This window comes from Brachyhypopomus gauderio, chromosome 3, assembly GCF_052324685.1.
Source record: "Brachyhypopomus gauderio isolate BG-103 chromosome 3, BGAUD_0.2, whole genome shotgun sequence".
NCBI classification, from domain to species: domain Eukaryota; kingdom Metazoa; phylum Chordata; class Actinopteri; order Gymnotiformes; family Hypopomidae; genus Brachyhypopomus; species Brachyhypopomus gauderio.
This window is the reverse complement of record NC_135213.1, coordinates 20753849-20766678: the sequence shown is the minus strand read 5'-3', so window position 1 is coordinate 20766678 and position 12830 is coordinate 20753849. Positions and strand designations below refer to the sequence as shown.

The 12830-nt window shown below is 41.3% G+C and overlaps 1 protein-coding gene across 1 annotated transcript; it reads right to left on the bottom strand.

The window, feature by feature from the left end:
• Window positions 1-219: 219 nt before the first annotated feature.
• pank1b (pantothenate kinase 1b) lies at window positions 220-12205 on the bottom strand. Its single transcript, XM_077000210.1, has 7 exons — window positions 11673-12205; window positions 8818-9170; window positions 8250-8503; window positions 6081-6257; window positions 5843-5966; window positions 4730-4855; window positions 220-3487 (listed from the first exon to the last, which is right to left on the bottom strand). The coding sequence occupies exons 1-7, from the start codon at window positions 11953-11955 to the stop codon at window positions 3428-3430; spliced, it is 1377 nt and encodes a 458-aa protein (XP_076856325.1). The 5' UTR covers window positions 11956-12205; the 3' UTR covers window positions 220-3427.
• Between the last annotated feature and the right edge of the window lie 625 nt (window positions 12206-12830).

Sequence of the window (12830 nt, the reverse complement as noted above, 5' to 3'; positions counted from 1 at the left end):
TCAGTCTTGTAAGAGTAGTTTCTTTGTTGGGTAGTGACTAAAAAGGATGGTCTCACACACCCTGTTAGGAACAAGTATAAATGTTCATTTCTCACCCCCCCCCCCCTCCCCCCCTTTTTCATATTTTTGTGATCATGGTTAACATTTGATATTTGCAATGAGCTGAAAATATTCCACACTCGCTTCCCACATACAAAATCATACACAGACAGTCTAACCTCGATTGCATAATTATCACATTTAATATGTATTCACAAGATTTATTGACAACAGAAGAAAAAAAAAGGTTGTCATGACATGATTTTCAGAGCAGGCTGGAATGAGCTCGTCATTGCACTCAGGACATAAATAAGTTGGAGACCTCTACAGCATGTAAACACAAAACACACTGTTGTAGTGATACTGTCAGCACAGAGAGGGAAGGACAATACTGAAAGAGATTACACTACAGCAACTTCAAGAAATTCTGTTAGCTGAATTCGATCCTGAATCTGGCATACAATTGAGGCTAATCACATGAACACACACCATCTGTATGCTATATCCATCACGAATAATGCTAATGATTAAATGTGTTATTAAAAACAAGTCCAGGATGAGAAGGTATAACGTTGAATCTTTCAAGTGTGGTAAATGAACATGCATAAAGAATTACTAAACTGTCCGGACAGAAGAAACATGACCAAACTCTTAACTAAAAGAAAAGCAGGGGGGGAGCACAGAATGCTACAGCCTAGCAGTAGGCAGGCGTGGAGCAGGCAGAAAGCACACCCTGAACGTTAATGCCCTCAACATTAACACCCTCAACATTAACATTCCTCAGCTCATCACACACTTCTGTGTTCATGTCACTCCTTATGTTGCAGTAATTACAGTCTGCAGTGGCTCAGAGCTCAGTGCAGTATACACAAACACATGCATAAAAAAACAAAAAACAAAACAAAACAAAACCCCACAAACAGACCAGTTAAATTCAGCACGTTTCGGAATTAACAGCTAGATGTAATATTACAATATAAAGAAAAACAGGTCAAAAGTCTGGTCTTCATCAGCGAAAGGCACGCCGTCACACACGAGGGTCGTGGTAGGGGCTCAGAGCGGCGCTGGACTGCCACTGTGCAGGTACGCAGGAGTCAAAACGGCGACCGACTGCATAAGGCAATTCCGAGGCCTGAGAAGCTGGAAATGGGAGTGTGAAGAGGGGAATGTGCAAACGGCCTATATGGGAGCTCCAGCATCATGCATGCTCCCGAGTCCCCGGGACAGGCATAACCTGCATCCCACCAGCATCTCCACGTGTGTAGGACCTTTAATAAAAGGCCCGCACAAACAGGCATATGTATAGCAGTATGAAATGTTTTTAATAGAAAAAAAACTGAGTGACTGATAAAAGCTGTTACTGGAATCTACGAAGGGTAGATAAGCCTGTAATTATATCCAAAGGGAAATGATTTTGATATTAGAATAGTCTTTGTTACTTCAGTCACAATTAACAGTTAGATTTCTGTCGGTAAATTTGCCTAAAACATCAAGTTGTTTTATGTCAGATGGGTAAAACGCATAGACCAGCAACGCAGTGTTAAAATTCCGTATACACAGGGAGGTAGTTTTAAAGTCTCACCACATTCTGGGCCAATTGTGATATGAATGCATAGCCCTGGACAGGAGGAAAAGCTCTTCATGAGAAGAGCACTTGAACCAAAGTCTTAAGGACTTGAAATTCCAGATTTTCTGGATTTTTCACTATTCTGCTTTGAGGACATGTTTACACTGTTGTAATCTCCTTCATCTTAGCAGGCTCAACTAGAAGCAAGCCTGCTCAATTAGAAGCAAGCCTCCACCCTTAAAACACACCTCCCAGTTACAAAACCCTCAGGCAGGAATACACACATCTGTAGGACTATGTTCAGGAAGGCAAAACCTTACTCCCATATCTGTACGTGGCTTCAGGGAAGGAACTCGAAATAGCAGGGACATGATGCCGGTTTCCCTTGGAGTAATACATGGGATGTCAAAGGACAATGAAGGCATTTGTAGGACAGATAGGAGACAAGGCTGGGACAAGGCTGGAGACATGCTTACATGTCCCTCATGCATACATGTGGAGGGTCAAGTGAAGCTACGATACCACAAACACAATGTAATGCCACAAATATAACAATAAAAAAAAAGATGAAATCTGCAAAATATGGATTAAATATAAACAAATAAAAAACAAACAAAAGAAAATGTTACAGTGTAAGTACATCTCAAAGGTAAAAATGAAACATTAGAGTGGAGTAGTCATTCAATGAATGGTTCCATATTCAGACCATGGGACAAAAACAGACCCAACGCACCATCTACCTGACAAGAGATGAATCAGCACTCTTATATTAGTCTCAGAAACCAATAAACTGTTGATCAGAAATTACTGAAAGCTTGGTCCCCAAACTGGTCTCAAATAGAATCAATATTTGCGTTAATAGTTGGCAGATGATGAACTCCCCCACAATCCCCAGGAAAAAGGCTAAAGGCAAAGGGGAAAAAAGATTCAGGTCTCTCTGTTTAACTTGTATTGGCTAATACTGCAAAATCTTATGCTGAAAGTATACAAGACTTTCCTGGTTTCTGAAGTATCATTTTCCAAAACTAAATTTTAAAGTTCAATAAGTAAAACATTGAAAATGTGTACTCTGAGCTGGGTATCAAGTCCATGTCTCGAGACCACAGTGCTCAGTTTATTAACTGTGAAGTTGTATTAACAGTATTAACAGTAATGCTGACATTTTAGTGTTGGAATCACCTTAATCACATATTATGGATTAATTGTTATTCACATGGCAAGGGGGATTTTACATCTTGTAAACTAGAAGCAACTCCAGCACTGCCTAAACTAGTGTATGACTTTTGCTTATCAGACCTTTAAAACCAGACAAAAAAACTGTCCAAAATCTCAGAAACGTTTTTTTCTACATAGTCGCATAGGTTATTTTTGCATATTCATAATGGGGAATACACCAGAACCATGACTTAGAAAAGGGGAAAGAGACAATTCTGCATACAACTTTGGATGTAATACTTCTAAGTCATGTTATAGGCCAATCATTTAAAACATACACAAAAACTGACTTGGAGGAATGCGACATCAAGTCTAAAAATCAGTAGAATTTGGCTTGTAGGGCATGGTGTACTAACACAAACATCTTCATATTACAGTAGACTGTACCATGAGAGGCTTTCTTATTAGTGGCAAATACACACAAATCTCCAAACCTTTTCCCGTATCAAGATTAGGCTGGCATTAAGCTTGCAAACGGAAGGAGGATATGGGTGTCATCCTAAATATCTGAAATAATCTGAGCATCTCTTCCGTGTTATGGGAGGAGGTTTTCCTGATATCTTACAGCAGCTTTTGGTTGGACAGTTTCCGAGTCTGTTAAACGCCTCAGAGGTCTTCGGTCATCTTCAATAGCTTTAGGAAGGCACCAACAGCCCCAAAATAACCCTGCACACAGCAACAAGGTGCAGGTTAGCAGGTCTTCAATAACATCTGACATACAGTGCCTATAACACATTTTATTGTTATACGTTATTGCTTTTATAAAAGAAATCATTGTAATACAATTTGGCATCTGTTAATGTCAATTAATAAAAATTATAAAATAAGTGACTGCATAAAAATTGCCACCTTTAAAGCAACTGACCTAATTTAATAGACGTCCGGGAAATTAGTGCTAGTAGTCTCGCAATTAGTGAAATGGAGATAACCTGAGTTCAGTGAGTGTCCCAAGTGATCATAGTATAGAGAAGCCTGTGTCTCAAAGGTCCAGTCACTGGTTAATCAGTATTCCTAGCTACAAATACTCCATGAAGACAAATGAACATTCTGTGCAACTCAGAGAAAAGTCAATGAACATCCCACGGAGTTGAGTTAAATCATTCATCAAGAGACGGAAGGACTGCGACCCTGCGTATGTCTGTCCAGAGCTGGCCATGTCCACACACCGAGTGACTAGAGAGAGAGGCCACCTAGACACTTGTAGCTATTGTGAAGGAGCTGCTTCAGCAGCCAGGATGGAAGAGACTTTGCAAATGACAACTGTAGGCCAGGTTGTGAAGGTGGAGGGTAAAACTAATTCAGCTAAATATATGGAAACTCTGGTGGCCAGTCTGATTCTGTCTGCAACCAGAGAACGACTTGGTAGAAGATTTATTTTCCAGCAAGACAATGACCCGCCACACAGGCAAGTCAGTCCGACAGAGAATCTGTGGCTGTACTTGAAACTCGAGCAGTTATCTAAAGAGCAATGGAGAAAAAATTGCAGTGTCCAGATGTGTAAGCCGGACTAAGACCTACCCACACAGACTAAGTGCTAGATGGAACGCTGGGATTGATAATTAACCACACAGACAGTGCTGTGATTGAGATCTTCCCATACAGACAACGCTGGGATTGAGACCTACCCATACAGACTAAGAATGTGTTTTCATTTTGACATTAAAATTAAAACATGTTGTTTTCTTGTCAAAAGAGCAAATTATATTCACCTTGATTCCATTCATAAAAGCAATAAAAGGTGAAACCATCTGCAAACATCTCAGTCGGTACTATATGTGCACATTAACTTTAGCAGCAGCAGTGTTGTGGCAACAGGAAGCCAATTAATAATTTTGTAAAATTGTCAAAAATTGTCTAACTAGGTATGGTAATGTATTTGTGAACATTCCCAGAAGGAGCAAAACTTACTTCATGTTCCAAAAATAGCGCCTTCAATTGTCCTTTTGACCAAAAGTCCATGGCGTAGGCTAGCAGCTTTGTCGACACTGTGTTGATTCTCAGGAAATTCCCAACAAACACAACTCTCTCGATTTTCTAAAATCCAAACAAAACAGCCCATTATAATATTGTGGTCGCCTACTTACCAAAGAGAGAGTAGGAGAAGCTCTACCACACCTACTTTTAAAGATCACTGGGACTTTATAAGAGAGAAGAAGAAGAAATAAAGTATGGTTGTGACTGCCATCTGGCTGCGAGTTGTTGCAGTGTTGGTGTGAACAACAGTCAGAACAACAATTAAAACACCTAAACACCTGTAATTGGATGAACAGAAACTGTAACCGTTGTTAAATCCACTAAAATTAAACTGACTCCAGTTCAACGCAGATGACTGTTCTTTTGGAAGACCGTTCTTTTACACGCTCGATGCAGGCCGCTTCCTAACAGTCCTAACGAGCAAAAACTGTGACACACAAGATGTGCTTTTGTGCAGCACAAGAAGGGTGAGAGGGAACGTGGAGGGGGATGACGCTGCGTCCTGATGTTCTTCTGTGCACTGTGATGTGAAGGTGCGTCCTGTTCTTCTGCGCCATGATGCGGAGGGTCCGTGATGTTCTGCTGTGCGCTTTGATAGCCCTGTACAATGCTGCTTGATCTCCATGCCACAAGGCAACACTGTAAAGAAGCTGGAAGCACACAGGGTTTCTGCTGCCTGTACTGGGAATTTAAGGGTGTCGGGTGCCCTTGTGGTTCATATGCATTTCGCTTCAACAAAGAAATTGAAGTCTCAAGTAGAATCATGTGTCATAACAATGGCCTTTATGTTAAAGCATTACACTCCAAGGGAGATTACATGGTTCCAGACTCCCAATTCTCACTCTTGTAAATGCAAAGCTTTTATATTAGTTTCGATGTAGTTACTGAATAGAGCAGTTAATTAATAATGTGCCTTAAATTTTTACTATGTAAATATTAAGAGGTTAAGTAAGTGGTTTTACTATTATGCTCACTATACAATAAAGTGTCATAACAATTCGAGTTGGGATGGGGAGAATAAGTTATGAATGAAGAAATGTCCCAGACCTCGTTGACAGCACACATGCGGGCGATGGAACCAATATTGTTGGTAATGGTGACGAGGGTGGCTCGGGCCAGGTCCTCCTTGCTGATGCTATCACGCTTCTCCTTACTCATCATGTGACCAAAACTAAAGAAAATGAACAAACAAACATCAAAGCAAAATACCCATAAGCACCTGTTTCTGGCATGACACCTCTGTGCAGGCCCCCTCACGGAGGCTATCAGAGGGACGCTCTCCTACCTGGATGCGACGGCAGAGCCCTGGAGGCCGAAGCGCTCGTAATCTCCGCCGTAGATGTCTTTCACCAGCTTGTCCACGTTAGTGCTGTCTCCCTTCGCTGCCATCTCTAAAGCCTCCTCAAACGTTTCACAGCCAGTCAGCAGGCAACACAGGCCCAGGAACGTACCGCCTCCCAGACTGTGAAGGACAGGGGTGACGCGTTACTGACACAGCAGTCCGCACATTCTTTTTTTAGGAAACCAACTGACAGAAATGCAATTTATATGCTAATAGTTTTATCAGTGCAAATTAAGAAAAGTGCCTTCTGGACAATTTTGAAAACTTTTGCAATGCGGAACAGAATTACAGAACAGGAGACCTGGAGGAACAGTCTGAACAGAAAATAAATAAAAACAGGATTCTTAATAAGACTAAAACAATGAACTGTTACAAAGATGCAACTACTGATGCAACTACTGACAATGTATATTTTGTAATGAGATATAGCACAGTAAAATTATAAAGACTTATTGGAGTATTATTCAAACTGAGATCTCTCATTTACCTTCAAGTACTTTTGAAAGATATAATGTGATAAATTAGCATGGTTGTCTTTCTGCCATACAAAAGGAGTTCAATCATTGTTATTGTGAAATATACATTTTTTATGTAGTTGATGAAATATTGTGGTAATGTAGTTCAAGGCAAAACTTCAAGATACTGTATCAAGTAAAGAGTACATCATTAAACATTTTGTTTCTTGTAAGTGTTGGTTACAGGTTGTCCATCGTGTGAAGTTTTTTATATTGGTAAAACAAACATGTTTTCAAGGTCGCTAAGCAGGACACAACCATGCTGTCAGGAGAGGCAAGAGAGAAAATTCCATTGCAGGACATTTTAAATTAAAATCATGTGAAAACAATTAGATCGGCATCCTCTATGGTGGTTTTGGTATAGGTATTGCTTTTTATTATTGTGTTCCTATGTATATCTAATGTATATAACTTGGTTGTTTCTCATTTATTATTGTCAACTTGAAGCTGTATTTATATATGGAAAGAGTACCAAGTTATATGTTGAATATATTCTCATTTATAGCACCCGTGTTGAGGGGGCAGAATGACTCTCCGTGATGAGGGCTCATACCTAAAATGCATTGAAGAGGAGCGAAGAGATTCTTTCTCCAAGATTTAATAAATACTTTTCACTGAATGCTGGCTATCATAGAGGATTACTGGCTTTAAACAAGGATTACGATGCATTGTATCATGATAATATCACACCATCATATCACCCACCCTTCAGTTCCAGTCCTTACCACACAGCGACAACAGGCACGACACAGCTGCCACATGGTAGAACAGAAGCGGCAAGTGTTTCCTTCAGCGTGTGATCTGTATGAGGTCACTCAGCGTTTCTAGGTTTCCCGACCCACGTTATGGAGAGCACACCACACTCGGCTTCCGATACGTGGGTGGTGCGGTTCACCATGAACCTGAGACAGCTGCTACTGCCCAGTACTTCACTCGGGGAATGAACCTAAACTCTTCGCTCTTTGAAATCCCGAGCCGCCGTCTTGACAGCTTCCTCTGCTTTTGTAATCTATGTTTCTACTGCTCACTCACTCCAGAGTCCTAGTCTGATTAATATAATGTAACAAGTGTGATTAAAAATGAGGATTTCCCAAAATTACGCCACAATCAGACTCGAGATCTCCCAAGATGCCACAGCCACGTGCGGAGGCGAAGCCTGACAGAGCATAACTGGACTTGCTGTTGAGGTGTGACGGATGGCCTACTTGGTCTCTCCCCATCAATCACAGTGACGCTAGCAAATTGCAGCAGTCTGTTTTGTCACACATAGAAAATTCAATAGTCAGTGCGATCCTCCAAGAGGTCTGGGTGTCCTGTGATTCTGCATGGGCAACAGAGACGTAGGAGCTGACAATATAGGTCTTAATCTCAGAGCCCTCACCCACCCAGCCCTCTTTCTTAGGAGAAATCCATCCGGTTAGTGGGTAGAAACTGGAAACTATGTAATGGTCACCTCCCCACCTCTCTACCCACAGAAAAAGCAGTCTTACTCAACATGTCAACATCTTTTTGTGGGAGATGTGATGAAGCAGGCAGTAAGACGATTGGCTGAGAGCTCAGTAGAGTGATTCTATGGACATGTGCAGAGGTTGCGTACCTGGTGCCTGTGACGCGTTTGTAATCGTCTTTGGAGTAGACTGCCAGGATGCTGACCCCTGAGCCGATGTTGACCAGCAACATGGGAAAAGGGTTGTCAAGACAACATGGCCTCTTGACACAGTTTTCAGGGTCAGAGGGGTTCTGGAAAAAGTAGCACTCTGGGTGGCCATTGAAACCGACCGAGTCGACATAGAGCAGACCCTGGATCAGACAGTCCAGTTCATCCAGCTTCCGTAGCTCCAGATTAGCCACCTATAGGGCAGCATGCATCCACAGAAGAACAGTGTGAACACCTCTACATCTAATAACAATCCAAACTTAGCAACATAACACATATTGCTTCATTTGATCTCCAAGTCAAATACATCACATGCTGCGGTTTTGACAAGAAGCTGCATGCATGAATGATTGGTAAAAGTGGTGAATATACAGAGAGAGCACAGAGTATCCTCTTTACTTCCTGTATTCGCGTACGATTGTGAACTGATGTAAACATTCTAGAGTGCCTACGGTGGACCTATCCACGTGAGCGTTCGCCTGTGGCAGCCTCCTTCTCTGGCACTCACCGTCCTGAAGTCCTCCTCGAACTTGTAGGCCCCGCCCCCAGTGGCGCATAGCGTGGTGTGCAGGCTGGAGAAGTTTTTGTCTCTGCCCATCTGGATGAAGCTGTGCATGTCGTGGGTTGGGAAGCGGATGAAGTGCAGGTTGCCCGTGCGCCCGCACATGGTCAGGTTCCGCAGCTCCAGGTGCACGTCGCGGATGCCTGCGTCGCCGTACGCCGTGTTGGACGTCAGGTACCGCCGGATGCTCTTCAGGCTCTCCACCTCTTCCTGCTCCTCCTCCGCTGTGATGTCCTTGGGCTCGAAGTAGACCAGTTTCACCAGGGTACCACCGATGTCCATGCCGAACCAGGGGAAGGCTGCGGAGCGAACGGCCATTAGACACAAACGATTGGCCCCTGCTCTTCTTAGAAGATCAAGAAGACTCGGCCCAGTCTACATGACATCATCAAAATGAAGCTTATTCCCTTACTGAAAACTCGTAGTGATAACAATAAACAGCAAACCAATGAGATCGTTTTGGCTAACTGACCTGTATAATCTCATTAACCGGTGAAAGATGAAACCTTTTGTTGTTATGGTAACACTAGCTTGGGTGTGGGTTGCCTAACAATATGAATGACAAATCCTTTGAGACAAAAATAATCTAAAATCAAACAGGCATGAGCATGAAGATGCAAAGTTTGAGACTGGAGAGATGGTTTTTACTGGAGAAGAAATTTTTGTTATTAAATATATTAAGTATAACAATTACAATAATCCTTAGAAATTCTGTCAAAGCTGTTTTGATCTTTACTTCCCAGAACACCATAGGCAAAGAGGTTTTCACAGGAAGCAACAATCAGCAGGGTAGAAGAACAGAAATTCATTAAGGAATGATTAAGACTGTGCGATAATAAAGCATATCTCTCTTTGTCACTGTCATAGTGTTACAAAGAAGTTTGCTCTGTGTGACAGAAAGCAGTAGCCAAGAATAACTGCAAAAAGGGTTCAAAGGGTATATTCGAACAATCCTCTCGTGTTCCATGTCCCAAAGGAAACATACAAAGCTTCAGGCTGACATAGTATGAGCACAAATCAATAGTAGAGACCATTTTCAAAAGAAAAAGTGTGTATAATTATTAGCATGAATGGTCTAACCACATCTCACATTAAATTAATATTAAATGCATTTTAAATTATCTCATTTAATACAAGGCTGGAGAACACAGTCCGTTTTGAAATAAAATGGCTTGTGTGGTTTAGCTAGCATCCAGCCATGGACGTTTCATGCCATCACACTTACGTTTGCTGTGGGCAATCTCTTCTTGCTTTTTTTTAGAATGCATCTGACGAGGAACCTTACGCTTTGCTACAGTAGAAACACTAGAGAGCTGGGCATGTGGGTGAAAGGTGCATTTACTGCTCACTAGGAAGCTCACAGAGAGCAAAGTACTCTACAGCTGTAAGGACAGAAGAGACAATCAGGAAGGCAAGTAAGAGATGTGTGTGTGTGTCTCTCTCTCTCTCTCTCTCTTTCACAAACACACACACACACAAAGTAAGCATTGTCTATATACCCAGAATAAATTAAATTTTGTGTTATATATTTTACTGTCTTTACAGTCATGATACTTCAACATATGAATAAATGAAAGATCAGTGCATGCACAGCAGCACCATTTACTGTACTGGCCAACACTCATTAGCACACATCCTAAAAAAAACAGTAGAGAAGACTGCAAATGCTGCTGAACTCACCTTAAAGGAACAGCTTATGAATACTAACATGCATGCATATGCACAGGCAAAAACACATCCACATTTGTTACTTTAACACATAGATTTAAGGCCGGCAATTGTTTTTAAAAGGAAAATGCTAAAATAATTAGATTCTAAGAATGAATGTCTATTGTCAATTGTTGTCAATTGTAAGGTATGTAAGCAAGACATAATTTCTCTTAATACGGGTAGGCATATCTTTTATACCCTCGAAATAACCCTGAAAAAAATCCGCGTGTCTGTCTTCGTTAACTACAATTTGTACATTTGTGTTATATACAAGATATAAGAGTTCCGTGTATCCATCCAAGAATTTTTCTGGTCTGTCCCACCCACTTAACAGTCCTCCCAGCTCATTGGTTTAACCGCCAAGTCATTCATACCAGACGTGTTCTACCAGATCTCCTGAATCGCGGTTATCCAATCAGATCCGCACGACAAACGCTACACTTCACAATGCAAATTACCACAAATTTCGTGCCAACGTTGAACCAGTTAATCATGTCTTGAACGCGAAACGTAACCGTGCTGGGTTCTCATGTAAATTATAATATATATTTATATATATTTTAGTCAAATAGCACGGGGGTCAATGACATGGGCTATTTATAAATGTCGCTTGCATATTTTTGGTGGCGGCACATCCGGAACTGTGGAGTGCAGTAGTTGAGATTAAGATATATCGCCTATTCTTAATTCGCTAATTGAAATTCTCATGGCCCGTTTAAGGAATAGTGCAAATAAGAGAACAAAATGGTTCAACCTGACATTATATATATTTTTATTTTAATTGGTTGCCGTCTTGTCGTCAACGACGATGCGTTAAATTCTACGAATACACCATATCTAGCTGTCTGTCATCAGAGTACGTCGACGTTTAAAAGAACCCAAGTAATCAGTTTCCTCCAAAACAAACCGTAATGTATTCATTGCTTATTAGCTTATTTCTAAACCGTTTCACATATGAGGAACTAGCAAGCCAGTCCACTCAAAAATATTTAGCTAAGCATTAAGATACGCAATGGTACTGCTGTCTTTTTTTGTTCAAGGAAGGGGCCAGCAAATAAAGACTAAAATGACTGAATTAGTGAAGGACTTACGAGGTCTGTTCTTTTTCCCCGAATCCATTCGTCTCCGAAGTCGGCAACGTTTGGCAGGCGAACCATTGTTGTGTACATCCTGATGAAGATGGTGGAAATTTTCAATACCATTATGGCCACCGCTACAGTTAGTGCCGCTACCATTGCCTCCTCCACCATCTCCCTGTGAATTGCAAGAATTACAGCCACCGGCACTTGACTGCGCCTGATGAAATCCGTTTAACAGGCCGTTTGTGTAGTGTGTGGGTGTCCCATTTTGATCGGGAGATTTGGCATTTTCCATAATTTAGGCTGTACTGTAAAGGGAACGAAGCGAACCTGAACACCGAAAGACTCGACAGAAGCGCAACGTTAACCGTTTTCCTTCGATTTTACGAAGGTGTCAAAATCCCCGGCTTTTACTAAGAAGTGAGCATAGGCTATATACAAGCTATTAAGATGTTAAAATAGTGTATTAGAACAGGGCACCGTCGACCACTTTCTTCCCTCACGCTTTTCGCTCTAGTCCTACTATCTGCAGCTTCCGAGTCAAACACCCGGTTTACGACGTCACTGCACACAGCGTGTCTCACTGAAACGTCACGCATCTCAAATAAGGGCAGGAGGCAACCTTACAATTACAACTAGAAACTCAATGGAACATCTATACGTCCCAACATGGACCTTAGGACTTTCTGTTCACTTGCCTCGTTTACTATTTTTTTTGTTTTTGTACAGACTAACTAAATGAAGCTCACCTCTGGTTTAACTTCGTCATCGCTATTCTGTGAAACGTTTGAAGGCTTTGAGATGCTGGTAAAACTTATCTGATTGTTCTATCAGTAAAACTATCAGTTTTGTTATCTTTTCGCACTTTGATATCTTTTTTGTAAACGCTCCTTTTAAAGTCCACTCTAGGACAACAGAAGTCTACACGTCTCAATACTGTAATACAAATTTATTTCTATAGCACGTTCACAACAAGTTGCTCCATACTGTAAGTAAAATCAATAAAAGGTAAAATATTAAAATGAAAAGAAACACCACACTTCACCAACCCTGTATAAAAACGTTTTGACCTAAGGAACAGTAATGAGGGAGCATGTTTGGTGTCAACAGGAAGACGTTCCAAAGTCTTAATCCGCTGAGAAAGCTTGGTTCTTCTTCTTTGGCTGGGGA

Coding starts and splice junctions, on each gene's coding strand:
- pank1b (XM_077000210.1), bottom strand. CDS start 11,955: ATGGAAAATGCCAAATCTCCCGATCAAAATGGGACACCCACACACTAC. Junction 8,504..8,817: donor TCGAGGAGGACTTCAGGACG/GTGAGTGCCAGA, acceptor GCTGCCCTATAG/GTGGCTAATCTGGAGCTACG. Junction 6,258..8,249: donor AAACGCGTCACAGGCACCAG/GTACGCAACCTC, acceptor TGTCCTTCACAG/TCTGGGAGGCGGTACGTTCC.